General features: G+C 42.9%; 2 protein-coding genes across 5 annotated transcripts in view; one reads left to right on the top strand and one right to left on the bottom strand.

Moving 5' to 3' along the window:
• Nucleotides 1–1,781, bottom strand: part of KLHL42 (kelch like family member 42) — a 21,256-nt gene extending 19,475 nt beyond the window's left edge. Inside the window, exon 1 of the mRNA XM_067696017.1 lies at nucleotides 910–1,781. Within this exon, the coding sequence (XP_067552118.1) occupies nucleotides 910–1,781 (872 nt within the window). The remainder of the gene's footprint in view (nucleotides 1–909) is intronic.
• MANSC4 (MANSC domain containing 4) lies at nucleotides 1,780–14,718 on the top strand. 4 transcript variants are annotated; one of them, XM_067696020.1, is made up of 5 exons: nucleotides 2,007–2,548; nucleotides 6,054–6,108; nucleotides 7,393–7,941; nucleotides 10,677–10,811; nucleotides 13,594–14,718. In XM_067696020.1, exons 3-5 carry the CDS (start codon nucleotides 7,713–7,715, stop codon nucleotides 13,905–13,907), a joined length of 678 nt encoding a protein of 225 aa, XP_067552121.1. In that variant the 5' UTR covers nucleotides 2,007–2,548; nucleotides 6,054–6,108; nucleotides 7,393–7,712; the 3' UTR covers nucleotides 13,908–14,718. The 4 variants fall into 4 exon arrangements, with proteins under 4 accessions (XP_067552122.1, XP_067552121.1, XP_067552119.1 ...); XM_067696018.1 differs by having other exon boundaries at nucleotides 2,022–2,548; nucleotides 13,234–14,718; XM_067696019.1 differs by having other exon boundaries at nucleotides 2,022–2,634; nucleotides 13,234–14,718.

The following is a 14,718-nucleotide window of genomic DNA, read 5'->3' as shown; positions in this document are numbered from 1 at the left end:
GTACAGGTGGACAAGAAGAAAAGGTATTCCTGTCCTTTCTTGGGTTACACTGATTCTTCTTCCCACTTCTGAATGGCTCTGGGCCATCTTGGGCCCTACCATCTTTTTTTCCCCTACCACTTCTTCCTATAATGCTCTTTGCTCTTATTTTCCAATACTTTTCCTGGCTCTGTTCCCTCCTCCTCCCCGCAATCTCCTCCTTTTCTCTGCCTTTCTTCAAGTCACCCAAGTGCATGTTGGGAGGGATTTGCAGAATGGGAAGGGAGAAGGCTGGTGTGGATGGTAATGTTCTAATTCTTTAGGTGACCAATGCCAGGTTCAAGTCTTGGGTCCATAATGAAGACTGTCTGGGAAGAAAAGTGATATGCAAAAGAGAGGACAAAAAGTAAGAAAGGTAATCCTGTATAGCTAATATTAACACAAGTCCAATGATTATTTTCCGATCATAGCCTGGTGCCTCAGTGCGGAAAGCTTCAAAGTCATTAACAACAAGATCCTCCAAAGTCAGTGTTACAGGTTACTGCCCATGTGTCATTATAATCACGATTAGTTCCTAAAAAACAAAAAAAGGTAAAAATACAAGCAAAATTAAAGAGAGCTTTCTTTGAAAGTATCCTTCTAGGAAACCACAGACATCTTTTTTTTCCACTGAGATGCCAAAAAGAGGCAATTTGTCTAACGGCGCAATACCTGCGAGGAAACTACTCAGCTAGTTGACCTCACGAGGGCCTCTGCTTCCTAGCAAGTTCTTAGTCCATCGGGAACTTTGCCAGAGTCAAGGCCAGCAACACTCCCGAGGATGTCATTCCCACCTCAGCACAACCTCCTGTGACTGCCCAGTAAACACGCGGGAACGGAGTCCCGAACAGGTGGATGCATGGGGAAGCAGCACCGCGGCTGGGTGCTTACCTCTTCTGGTTCATGGAGGCCACCTGGAGCCACTCGTTGGTGCTGGGGTTATAGGAATGCGCCGCGGAGATCTCCTGGCTGGTGATCCTGTAGCCGCCCACGATGAAGAGGTAGTTGTCCAGGATGGCGGACCCGTAGCCCCTGACATTCACCAGGTCAGGAGGAAGGTTGTTGGCCAGCGGGAACCAGCGTTCAGTCATCTCCTCGTACCTGAGCATGGACGGGGGCTCCCCTTGGTAGGGGTGAGGGGCCAGGGGTCCCCCCAGGAAATCCCCCAACGCCACGAGGACAGGAGTCCCTGTCATCCGGGCCTCTCTCAGCCTCTGCTTCAGGCTGACATCGCCGGGGGCTTGAGGAGAAGAGCCCAGGAGGTGGAACTGGGGCTTGCACAGCACTTCGTGAAAGTGGACGGCCATGAAGCGCAGGCAGGCCTCCTGCAGGTCGGGCAGCCCGTACACCTGCGCCAGGCGGTACAGCTCCAGGCAGTTGGTGAGCCGCACCTGTGACAGCAGCAGCTGCAGCAGGGACGTGACCTGCAGGAACGAGGCGGCCTCCACCAGCTCGGACAGCAGGCTCACCTCGTCCATGTCCTCCTCCTCCTCCCCGACACCGCCCGGCTCCCCGCGCCGGCCCAGGAGCCAGCCTTCGCGGGCGCCGCCGGCGTTGATAAAGTCCAGCACCAGGCGCAGGCCTGGGGCGCTGAGGCCGCGCAGCTGCTGCACCTCGGGGCCGCCGGCCTCCGGCCTCCGGGCCTCGCGCATGCCGGAGCGGTAGAGGGCGCGGAAGTAGTCGCTCTGCTCGATGAGCTTCCTCTTGCTCACCGGGTAGCAGCGGTCCTCCAGGAGGATCTGCACCATCTCCTCCGCCGACATGGCCGGGGGCCCGGGGGCGGCCGGGGCTCCAGCCAGCTCTGAGCGCCCGCCTCCCGCCCCCGCTCGCTCGCCGGGTTCCGGGGCGGTCGCCGAGCGCGGGCGCCGGGAGGAGGCGGCGGAGGCGGAGGCGGAGGCGGCGGCGGCGGCGGCGCAGGGCCGCCCCCGCCCGCCCGCGCCCGCCCAGCCTCTCCGGACCAAGGCGGCCCCTCCTCCCGGTCCCGGGGGCGGTGGCTCGGCCTCGCCCCCCGGGACCGGCGGCTCAGCCCCTCCGGCCTCCGTCCGCGCCAAAAAAGGCCCGGGCGGCGATAGCTCCCCGCTCGGGTCGTCCCGGGCCGTCGGCCGGGAGGGGATCCCAGCCCCCCAGCAGGCAGCCTCCTCCCACGCCTGGCTTCTCACTTCCGCCCGCAGGACCCCCGCCGCCCGGCTCCGGCTTTCGCGGAGGGAAGGAGGTGGCAGGCCTCGGCGGCGGGCCTCGGGAAGGCGCGTCCCCGCGGCCGCCCCCGCGCGCCGGGCGCCGAGACCCTGCCGCCCGCCGGATCTGCGGCTATGCTCCGGGCGCGCGGGAGGCGGGATGAAGCCGGTTGCCTTTTCTTCCAAGGCGCCTTGCCAGCGGGAAGGGATAAGGAAAAGAAACGGGCGTGGGAGGAAAGGGATGAAATAAGTCGGGGTCCGGGAGTCAAAAAGACATCACATCGGGGATCGCCAGTCCTGTCGAGTCCGGCATCGTGTCCCGGGGGGGCCGAGGCACACGGGCCGTCTCTGAGCGTGTAGGTGGCGCCTCGAGCTGATTTTTCGGAATGGTCATCGCGTAGGAGCCATCTTGCAGGAAGAAGGGCCAGCCAGATGGTAGCAGGTTCTGCAGGTCTCGGCGCACGGGGTGCGCCCGATAGAAAGGGCTGGGAAGCAGAGGAGCTTGTATTTGCTGCTGGGGCCTGTTCTCTTTATGCTATTAAAAGAAAGAAGTACAACTCAACTAAATAAAGTTAGATCACGTGCCTTTTAAATATTTTCTAACAGCCATTGCATTCCCAATTTCAGTTTGGTTGGACTAGCCATCACGGAATGTTACCTCTGAGCAAAAGGTCTGGCCGCTTTTACGCATATTTGCCTTCAGAGGTGGCTCTTCTCGCCACCCTCTTACCCTTCCCTTACCCCTGCCCCTGCAGTCTGAGGACTTCATAAGGAAGGATACTTCTTCCCCATCTTCTTACACCGAACATTGCAAATAGAAACCTCACTCCAAATAATAAGGATCTTGTGCTGCTCATGAGCTATGAATTAATCCTCAAAAGGGGGAGTAGGCGGTAATTGTTAGGTTACCTTTGAGTAGAAGAAGGGATAGTATTGGGAGGGAGCAATGTGTGTGTGTGTGTGTGTGTGTGTGTGTGTGTGTGTGTGTTCACCCTTATCTTAACCAAAAACCGCTTGGAAACTTTCTCAGACCAGAGACTGAGAACCAAATAGTAGTCCTCTACTTGGGGAGAGAATATGTATTTGGACTTTTTTTTTTTTTTTTTTAACAAGTTTTAGCTTTCTTCATGAATGACAAGTTGTTAAATAGTAACTTCTTCGTAAGTACATTGCCGGGTATTTCAAACAAAAGATACCTCCTACAAAGCTAATTAACATTTTATGTTAGGAAGGGGAAGGGTTAAAAAACAGAGGAGAAAGTCATGTCGTAAAACATGAAATTCTTTCAACACATTGTTCGGTTACATTTGCACTTCTTTCTGTATAACTAACAGCTTCACAGTGAGGTGTTGTCATCCCTTATTTTCTTTATAATACACCATGAACAAGAAACTAAAATTTTGAAGACAGAAAAAAATTCTAGTAGGTTCTGGCCTCCCTGGGAAAAGTGAAGGAAACAAAGATGGACCTATGACTTGCCTCTTTCAAGATATTTTCTTGGATCCTGGGAAAAACGTCTAGCTTTCACCTTGTTTCACCTGGCCTTTAAATCCTTACTGATACAATTCAGTTCTCACCTGGCCCTTTCACACTTCTTTTCTCAATGAGCATGTAGTGGAGACATCTAAGGTTCTTTGGGGGTAGGTGGTCATGAATTTAGCATCCTCTAATGTTCCACGTCCAGCATTAGGCATTTAGCTGGGGAAATTTTGCTGGAAGTTGCCCCCTGTGTCAGAGTCTTGGACCTGGGATTTATTTGTCCCTCCATCAGCGACAGTGCCAGATTCAGTGGGGCAGCGAAGAACAGGCTCTTAGTCTCTCCTTGGTCCCTTTAGAATCTTTCACCAGTGGATGCTTTTGTTTCCCAGCCATCATAGATATGCCTCAGACTGGTATTTTCTTGCTTTTTAAAAACAGACCAAAAAAACCCCATGTGCACTAGAAAGGCAATTCACGGACAGTAATATTATCGGAGCAGATCTTGGGCAGGTAATCTGGGGTGTCAGCTTGATAGTACTGGGCACTGATCCTGTAAGCTTTTTGGCCCCTGACATAAGTTCATTTAGAATTGAAAGCCTCTTAAAGATCAAGTCATTTTAATAACTCACAAAGTAAGTTTTCTGTTAAACTAGAAATGCAAAGTCAAAGCAAGATAAACTATTTTAAATAAAAAATTATTTTTAAGCTTCATGAAAATGTTGCTTGTCTATAGCTGGAGGTATACTTTTATAGTTATCCACTGATTAATGAATAATAAAGAGTGGCCTTTGTGGCACCATGATTCACTTCAAACACATGATGATCTGTTTAACAAAACCCTAAAGTAATGGTCAAACACAGAGTTAGGCTATTTCTTCAAGAATTTTTATGGAAGGTATATATACCTTTTGACCTAGAATGGAAAAAAATCAAAGTACAAGATGTTTGTCACAGTGTTGCTTTGAATAATAAAAAAATTGAAAAACAATGTATAATGTTAGGAGTAGCTAACATTTATTGAAAGTTTATTACATGTTGTAAATGCTCTCCGTAGATTATAATGTTTTAATACTCTTTTACAACTATGGCTCAGAGTAAATTTTGGTACATGGGTAGAATGAAATACCATAGAGCTATTACAATTTTAGATGTAGAGCTTTCTTGAGAGACACTGAACATGTAATTTTACACTGGATTTTTAAAAAACAGTTTCTGAAACTGTGAATCCATTTTTGTAAAATTGTATATAAGTATCTATTTTTTGAATGGAGATGTCTGGAAGGATGTTTACCAAAATGTTAACATTGTAAGATCTTGGATGGTTATTATTTCTTCTTGTACTGTTCGGTATGGTTTGGGTTTTTTAAGTGAATGAATGTCAATTTAATAATTAATGATATATTCCAATTTCTCAGGCCCCATTTTACAAAATGATTTCCACCAATTTTATGAACTGATGAAATGAAAATGTTAAGTAAATACTACAATTAGCATCTTTAAAACAAGGATGACATATTGACTTTTTTTAATCTTTTGAATTTAGGAAACCTATGCTATTACTTCACTACCACTTAAAAATTGTTTATCTCTATTTTTTAGTACCTCCAATACTTCTAAATCAACTATTTCTTTTTTGTTTTTTTAATAAGCAAAACTGAAATATCTTGCTTTCATTAAAGCATAGGGGGCAATTTAAATGAGTTTAAAGTAGCACAGTTCTTAAAATGATTCTATTTAATTCAGGCTGAGCATTTCATGTAGGCAAAACTTTCACTTATTTCAGTCACCTATTTCAGTGTTTTCCAAACATCTTAGGAAATCACCTGAGACACTTTTTATAAAAATAAGAATTCTGGTTCCCACACCAGAGCTACTGAATCAGGCTCATGCAGGGATGTTTCTGCTCCACATCTCAGTTGGTTGAAGTTTCCTCCCTCTGTCCCTGCTGTTCAGTTTTTAATCTCTCCTTTTCAAAATACCGAGCTCCAAGAAGTTACCTGTTTCCAGACTCAATGTTTATCAATCACCCCAAAATTTATTTTAAAAATTTTAGAGCCTGCTTTTACATTGGAACTTGTAGATTCTTTAAAATGCAACTTTAAAGAAATGATCTCCCCTTGAATATCCTCTGACAGCAAAAGGATTAAACAACTGTGGATTGTTCCACTATCCCTGCAGGGAACATGAGAACTTCAAGGAATTATATATCACAGGAAAGAAACCACATTTAATGCGACTGAAAGATGTGGAGGTTAGAAGGTTAGAAAGTTGACTTTCCGGTTTATGTCCCCAGGGCATGAACTAATCAAAATAGCTATGGAACCTCATGGTAAAACAGGGAGTACTCTTTTGTTCCTCATCTGTCTCCTGTTTTGCCTTTAGGAAACCTCTCTTCCCTCGTTCCTCCGAACAGATGAAACAGTCAGATTGCTTGCAGGTAAGCAACTGAAACTTGCTTTCTAAGAGAAGTTCATTAGAATAAAATATTTTTTATTTTTAGTGCATTTTATGTGGCTTATGGAAGGTTAGGTGTTAGTCCATGATATAATTTTTGCTCAGAAGAAAGTGAAATTTTTTTAAAGTTATTCTGTCTTTTGACTGTCATCCTCTTTATTATCAATCGTTAATACTATGCTTCTAAAAATCAAAAGATATGATTATTAAACTTATTAGTAGACAGGTGAAGAGATGAAAGTTCAAAGAATGTTAACATTTTTGTGTCACGTGAGTGTGCAAAAAAGTATAAGAGAAACAGATCACAAGAGAGAAAAAGTTTCTTTTTTTTTCTTTTTTTAAAAGAGCAGTATGGTACTTTATGCCCCAAACTCATTACCACTAATGTTTTGTATAAAAATGGATACAAAAAAGCAACAGTTCCATGCTTTGAACTAATTTCATCTTGGAATGTATGGGATATGGAACACACAGTCTTCACAAAGGAAGCCATTTTCACTGTTTTTAATATTTTTTTCAAATGTTTTGGCATTGCAGTGGAAGTAACTTTATTAATATGTAGAAATTTAAAACTATTTCCCTAACGCACATTTCTTGTAACTACATCTGCTCAGAGATGCCTTTATGTGTGTGCTTCCCAAAGACTTCTTTGTAACTTGAAAACATAAATATCAGAAAACAGATTAGGCAACCCCCAGTTTGAACTTCATCACAATTTTCAATTATGCTTTTTAGTCTTGATTGAACAAAATACACTTTAATGGGTGTTGTGCTTCATCTATGTTATAAGGATATTCTTTTGGCTGGATCTTTAATCTTCTTTTTAAAAAGCTTGCAGCTAGCCTTTGCAAAAAAATGCCTGGCACTAAGAAGTGACCAGGATTCATATTCAGTGTTTTCAAAATCACTGCAAAATTTAAATTTTTTATTTCATTTTCAGTTTTCATTTACTTTTGATTTTTTTTTTTTTTTTGGTGAAAACAAAGAATTTAAACCCATGCTCAAACTAGTTTTCTAGTGAACCTGAATTAGAACTTCAAATCAAAGAAAATAAGATAATTGAAAAAAAAAACCCCTGCAGTCACAAGTTTCTTAAAAAACTTTATAGAAGTGTCCTGACAAAATGATGTCTTGTTCCTGGTGAAATGGATCCTTCCTTTATCTGACATCAAGTGACTAAACTATTGTTTTCCTCAGAAACACTCTTGGCTTTCAATTTGCCTTTATATTTACTTAGTAAAAGGTGTCTGTGACTTCACTTTCACAGAAAGAATAAAAGCAGAGGAAAGAATCTACGTCTTCCAAAGGCTAAAGGACAGAGTATTGAAATGGCCTGGAAAGTGTTCAGCATTAACAGCAGCAAGTCAAATGTTCACCTGGGGTGCAACTGGGAAGAAACAAAAGAAAAATCGACGTGCAGTCAAAGAGCCGCTTCATTTTTCTAGAAAGTGACCCTTCACAGAGTTCCAAGGGAGCCTTCTCCCTTAGCAACAGTCCTGAAGTTCCAGAAACCATTCTAAACCCTGATGGTCAGCTTCAGCGTCTGTCTGGTCATCAGACTTATTGCCGAGTCTTCATCCCAGGGAAATGCATGTGGTGGTCGTGGCAGCAGACGTGATTTTGCTCTTAAGCATGGGGTGGACCTCAGACTCTCTCTGCTCACCCACTGTGTTTTACAGAGACTGCTGGATCCGACGCTTCCCAGGTCTCCTAATTGACCTGGAGGAGTCTCAGAAGCTGGGGGCCCAGTTCTTGAAGTATTATTCCGAAAGCACTGGTCAGAAGTGCAGTCGGAGCTGCTGTCTTAGGAAGGATGGTAAGTGTCGATGATAGACCTGAGCAAAAATCAGGGGAAACTTGCAAAATGAGGACCTAAGAAAGGACCCTTAGGCAGAGGGTGCAGTGAACAGTTGATGGGGACTAAACAAGATGCCCTGGGATGAGGCAGTGGGCAGAGAGGGAGAGACACTGAGACTGATTTTGCAGCTGGGGCCAGTGCAGGCTCCATTTACAAATCTAGTAATGACCCGGGAGGCTATGAACCTACAGGTAACAGAGAACCTCTTCTCTTCACTAAAGTGCTAAATGAAAATATTGCCTTGAGGGCTGGCTAACAATATTTCTATAGCCCAGAATATAGCATATATGATTTCAAAAATATTTCCTTTTCAAGGTTCTTTTGGTGATATTGGTGTCGTATCACACTTTTGAAATGTGCTTGCTTGGGTTGACCAAGTGTGGGGATGTATTGAACAGGAATTTAGATTGTGATTCATGTTTTGAAAGAAATAGGGAAATATATGTCAACTAGAAAAAGAGGAAAGGAAAGGAAAGGAGGGAGAGAGAGAGAGAGTGTGTGTGAGAGAGAGAGAGAATGAGAGAGAGAGAAAGTTAGTTTTCAAAATATCCTAACAGAATTTTTTTTTTTGTCTGAAATCTGGATTCAGGGTTAAATATCATTCATATAATATAATCAAGGCCTATAACTAGGAAAACATTTCATTGTTGCAGAATTTCAAGTTACATTTGATTAAAGACTTCATTTATTTTTCATTTTTCCAAGATTTGAAAGCTACTTGGAAAGAAACAACAAAAGCAACACAGCACTTTAAAATAATTCTCTTGTTGTTCCACATTTTCTTCCCGTGATTTCTTACTGACTCTAATTGCCAATGCCTCCTATCCAATTATCCATGTAAGATTTCTGGGATGCAAATTGGAGCTCCTTGGAGAGTCTAAACCGACTGTCAAGAGACCACAGTGTGAGAAGTTGTCACAGGCTTAGCCCTCAAAAGTTAATCAGGCACAGAAGAGAGCAATTAATTTATAAAAGGGAAATTTTGGAAAAGGTAGCAAATCTAGATATTCTGCTTTCAGATGCTTATAACCCCAGAAGCCTTCACTGAGAAGAGATGAGGGAGGGGTGATACCTTTTCAGCATTTTCCCGTGGCATGAATTTACCTGACTCTCCACACCAGGGAAGCTGTGGCCTCTGGACTTTTGGGGATACTAAAAGCATCCAGTAGAATTCCAGGATTTTAGAGCCTCTGTGGCTTCCAAGTTGTGGCTTTCTTTCTCCAGAAGAAGAAAAGGCATGAACACACATCCCAGTTTTTACCTAGAAGCCAGAACTTTAAAATGCACAATCCTGCAATAGCTAACCTACTCAGAACTGGGACTCTGAAATATGCATGAAGAATGTAAAAGAGCTTGAAAAATCGCTCCCTACAGCATCCACTACTTTATCAGAAATTTAGATGTCTAAATTTGAATATTCTTTCTTCCTTTTCCTTAAACTTTACAGCACAGTCCTCAGGGAATGTATCTGTAATCTATAATGTATTAGCAATGTATTATTAATTGACTTTTGTCCTATTCTGTCTCCTTCTGGAAAAATAGAGTGTAGAAACACGGGGTGTCCCAGAAGTAATAGGGGAGACGTAACCCCCGCAGTTAACCTTACACAGAAGCAGAGCAGGTTCTGCCAGCAATTCCACAGCAGCTGTAGGCACACTCGGAGGTCTGGTAATCGTACACTCTCCCTCCGTAATCTCATTTTATTAAAGAAGCTGATACCTTTGGGCCAATGAATATTTCCCATCACATGGTTCCTACTACACTACAGCAGGAGGAAAATCTGTGCTGCACTTAAAGGAGGACAGACTGAAGATTTGCATTCAACAAATCTGACCTTCCAGAAATAACACGGTATCTTTTATGGAGCAAATCTACTTAGAAAAGGGGAGCCGGCAAGAGCAAGTGAGGAGCCCCTCCCCACTAGAATCCCAAATGCTAACCACCTTGTCTGTCTACTCCCTTCCTCTCTGAATGACACCGATCAGCTTTTCACTGGACGTGGCTTTGCAGCATGGGGCTAGCACACACCCGCAGTCGGGGTCGAGGTAATGTTCACCCAGCCTGCTGCCTTTATGCCACCTGGGCCTCTCCCAACAACACGGGTCATTACTGTTTTTGCCCTTCCTATCACTCCCCCTTCTGTTACAGGCTTTGTCTATTTTTTTCCCTCTTTCTTTCTCTGTTGAACTTCAGTGCCTTAGTATTCTGAGAGGGTATTGCATCTAGAAATCTGATCTATATAAATCCCCAGAGGTTTTTGTAGCCAACTGGATTTTCCTGAACATAAAATACTGGGACTGGGAAATGATTCCAGGTAATCTGTGTAGCATGGGGTGTGTGAAAGATTACTGAGAATATTGGTAGCTATTTTCTTTTTTTTTTTTACATCTCCACTAGAGTATAATTGCTTTACAATGGTGTGTTAGTTTCTGCTTTATAACAAAGTGAATCAGTTATACATATACATATGTTCCCATATCTCTTCCCTCTTGCAGCTATTTTTTTGAAGAGGCATTTTCCCATATTCACAGAAGCATTTGCGATAGTTCATAATGTTCTGTAAGATGTCTGAACATAGCCCTGCCACGTACTGTTAATCCAGTGCTCTTGAAAGAAATGTAAGCTACTCAGAGCTCATCAAGCTGCAGAAATCAAGACCATCTGCAGATGTACTTTGCCTGCTTCCTTTTCAGTTTTCTGTAACTTGGCTGTCTTCTTCCATGACCCTATTCATGGCGATGTCAACTGCCTCCATATTCACTGCCCAACCCTGGAGAGCTGCATATTGGAGCCCGGAACCAGCGCCATTTTATACAACATAACAGACGGTAATGATTTATGTCCTTTGTATGTATTTTGAAGAATGTCAGTGATATTTTAGTAGAGGCATAAAACCTAGAAATTGGTGGGCAGTAGCCATGTATGAATCTAAATCATTATTTCCCAGTGAAGTCTGTCTGGAAAAGTTTGGGACTTCCAGGGCAGAAAACTAAAAGGAAATTCCCATTCATTTGGCATGTTCAGCAAGGATGAGTTCATCCCAGATACAAATCATATGTGACTGAACAAGAGCATTGTATTTCATTTATTCCAAGAGCCTTCAGCAAGAACCAAAATAGGTATTTCTACTGTAGTGGTTAAGGATACCACTAGGAAATAAAGAAAATGCTAAATGTCAGTTTTGAGGTTCGCTGATGCTGTATACAAGGATTCTACAAAGATGGATGTCAGGGATGGGGAAATGCACTTACAGCCACACATTAGCATAGCATTGGTCCCAAGATAACGACTGCATTTTCCTTTAGAAAAATACATATTTAAGTGTCCTTTCCCGTGTATATAATCTCAGGGTACAAATCAGTAAACATCAAAGAATAGATTTTTGCCAACACGATACAAAGGAGGTAAATTTTTTGATCAGTCTGTACTTATTGAACACATAATGCTCCATGCTGTGCTCCACACTGCATGAGATTACAGCCATATCTCTGCCCTCGAGCTCCTTCTAATCTAGTTGATGCAACAAGTCTTACAATTAGTGTAAGATGTACAATTAAATACAAAAATGTGTGATACTGCCCCAAGTACAAAGGCTCACAAGAAGGGGAGACTAAAGAAAGCTCAATTATTCAGAGGCGGCTTCATGGAAGAGGCCAGGTAGAGGCAAGATAAGGAGCTCCGTATCACACCCCAGGAAAGCACAAACACTGGTGTGGCTCCAATAGGGGCACATTTGGGGCTGCAATGGAAATATGGGCAGGATAGGGTAGGCCAGGTAACAAAAGGACAGAGGAGAGTTTTGGTTTGACTTTGTCAGAAATATGGGACCAGCAAAGGTATTTCATGAGAAAGCACTATCATTAAAGTGATGTCTGGTTATCTTAGCCCAGGAAAATTATGTGTAGGATGCAGATTAGAAAATGCAGTCAGGGTAATGTTATATCTGGACAAGGTGACTGTAGTTGCAGCGAAGAGGAGGGATGGTTGCTAGCATATTGGGAAGGGCTTGGATAGCACTTAGATGCTTTTTGGATAAAGAAGAAGAGAACTGAGGATTCAAAAATCCCGTTGCAGTGCAGAGTCCAGCATGGGTGACAGAAGAATGATGCTGCTGCTGAAAAAGACAAAGAGGTAGACCAGATGATGGTTTTGAGAATGCCAGCGGTGATGTGAGATGTTTAGGTGGGAACCTCCAGTAGAGCACAGGAGAACTGAGATCAGAGCTCAAGAAAGAGGAAAAAACTGGGGATGTGGATTTCAGGGCCATCAATGTAGTGGTGACAGTTGATGAGGATAATCTTTTGGTGACCGGGGGTGGGAGGGTGGTTGGTATGGGATGACGAGAAATACAGCAGAAAACCAAGGACTAAAGACTAAAGATTATCGGACAATCAGTGAGGACCAAGGAGAGAACCAGCACAAAGGAAGGGAAAAGCGAGAGGCAGGCAGTCTGAGATAAAGTGCCAAAGGAATTTGGGGTCCAGGGAGTCACGGGAGAAGAATGCAAGGAGAGGTGGCCATCAGTATCAAGAACAAGAGAGAAGCCAAAGCAATGAGATACAGTGATCAGGAAATAGGGAAAGTACTGATCACCCCAGAAGCAGAATTGGCAGAATAGTGAGGATGAAAACAAAATGACAGAAGGCACAAAACAAAGTCAGAAAGGAAAGGAAGGGAGTAGGTGATGGTGTGTTGAGAGTGAGAGCACGCTCAAGAGAGACTGAAAGGGAAACAGTGTGACAACTGTAAAGCTGTTGAGAGTTTTTGAAGCCAGAGGGACAGGAGTTTTACAAGAAGAGAGAGAACCCTGAAGGTCCTCAGGCACTGGACCCTCAGGCACTGGGAAGGGATGAGATTTAGGGCTCTGCTAATAATTTTGAATAGTTACACTTCTCAGGCCCCATTTTGTTTGACTTTAATTGTCATACATATCAAATGGTTACTGTTTCTGCAGCTCTTGCCCAATACTGCTATTGTTGCGCAAAAGCCCTGGCAGTTTTCTCCACGTGTGATGTAGCCAAGTTCGTTTGCAACAGAAAATGTCTTAGAAAGTTAAGAAAAATTCAAACATGGCTAGTATGCTTCTAAGCCTTTCAGAAGTAGGCTGAAACTTGAAATTAGGTGGAACTTGAAATTAGCTTAGTTCAATAACTTATAGTGGCAAAATCCAAGACTTCTCCAAACTGTACTTTAAGGTCCTGTCTTCTAAATTAAAAATAAAATTTAAATGATGCCTTATTTATATTTCAGGTGTAGATCCAGATTTGCTGGTTTTTGAACAATCACTGCCCACATATCTAAACACCCGTTATTCATCTAACATACGGGAGAGACTAAGGATTCTAAAAGCTATGTATTTAGATAAACAACAAACGACCATGATAAACCAAATGCTACCATCAGTAGAGGCTCCATCTTCAACCACATATCAAGATTTGTTTGCAACCACAAATAATACTAGGTATTCCAAGGAATTAACCACAGACTCTTGGGCAAGATTCATTTCTCTGAATGACTCCATTACCACAAACGTAAATATGGTGTCAGCCAGTACCAAGTTCATCAGCAATCCAGATAACAAGACTATTTCTCCTTTCTTTGTGCCGACAGACACAAAACTTTCTCATGTGCCTTTTCCATCCCAACTCAACAGTAGCAAACAAGTACTGAACAAAACCAAAGGGTACAACAGCAGAAACCGTACATCTGAGAATGAAGACACAACACCTGATGGGGCACCTGTGACTTCCAAGACGTGGTTGGTTCCTGTGGTCCTCTGCACCTCTGTCACCTTCCTCTGCTGTTGTGTAGTCATCCTGGCATCTGGATGCTGTCGAAAGCACCAGGGCCAGTATAAACTAGGACAGAGAAAGTCAGGATCCAAGCAAATTAAAAAATGTACCATTCTGAAGGAGCGCTCTTAATGGTAAAAGATGTGAGCATTGTAAGCTTTTAAGAGTATCATTTGTAGTTTTCTGTAAGACGAGGGCAGTTTGGTTAAAAAAAAAACAAAAAGCACAGATACCCATTCTTACCAATCTCTAAAGAATGCCAATGTTTGATAAACATAATTGTCTTTTTGATTATTTCCATTTTTTGAATAGTGTACCTTTTGCTGAAGTTCGAAAATTCTAATCTCTGCAGTTATTCAGCACCATGTAAGAGATAGTTTTAAGTGCTGTACATGTATTAACTTGTTGATTCCTTGAACTCTGTGAGATAAGTATACTACTGTTAACTATTACACTGTTCTTATCACATTTTACAGATGAGGAAACTGAGGAAAGAGAGGCTAAGTATCTTGCCTAAAGTCACACAGCTAGTATGTAGCAAAGCCTGACTTAATAGGCAACATGGTTCAAAAGTCCATGCTCAAAATCACTGTTGGACTACAAGCCTCCATTTTCTCAATGAGTATGGAAAAAAGATACAGGGAGGAAAACACCATAACATCATATTTGGTTCCTGTCAAGGTCACATTATTGTCACATATTTTAATGAAATCTTTTAGTGGCTTGAGCAGAAAAGCACTATAAACGATTACAGTTACTAACCCATGAGCAAAAGTTTCCTGATTTTTATATAATTTTTTATGTTCAATTGATTAATCTTTCTCAATCTTAATCGATCAGCTTCTTTTTCAAAAACTGACATGCCTCTCAATAATTATGGCACTAAGATCTTTGAGTTTTCTGTTGACTTCTGTTGAATAAATCTTGGGAGTTTTTTAGTTTA

Source organism: Pseudorca crassidens, chromosome 11, assembly GCF_039906515.1.
Source record: "Pseudorca crassidens isolate mPseCra1 chromosome 11, mPseCra1.hap1, whole genome shotgun sequence".
Taxonomy (NCBI): domain Eukaryota; kingdom Metazoa; phylum Chordata; class Mammalia; order Artiodactyla; family Delphinidae; genus Pseudorca; species Pseudorca crassidens.
Note: the sequence above shows the minus strand (reverse complement) of the source record. Positions and strands in the feature narration are given on the sequence as shown.

What these genes read in the sequence shown, in the direction of transcription:
- MANSC4 (XM_067696018.1), top strand. Translation starts at nt 7,713, where the DNA reads ATGCATGTGGTGGTCGTGGCAGCAGACGTGATTTTGCTCTTAAGCATG. An exon ending in CTGCTGTCTTAGGAAGGATG is followed by an intron (nt 7,942 to 10,676) that starts GTAAGTGTCGAT and finishes CTTCCTTTTCAG; the next exon opens with TTTTCTGTAACTTGGCTGTC. An exon ending in TTTATACAACATAACAGACG is followed by an intron (nt 10,812 to 13,233) that starts GTAATGATTTAT and finishes TTTATATTTCAG; the next exon opens with GTGTAGATCCAGATTTGCTG.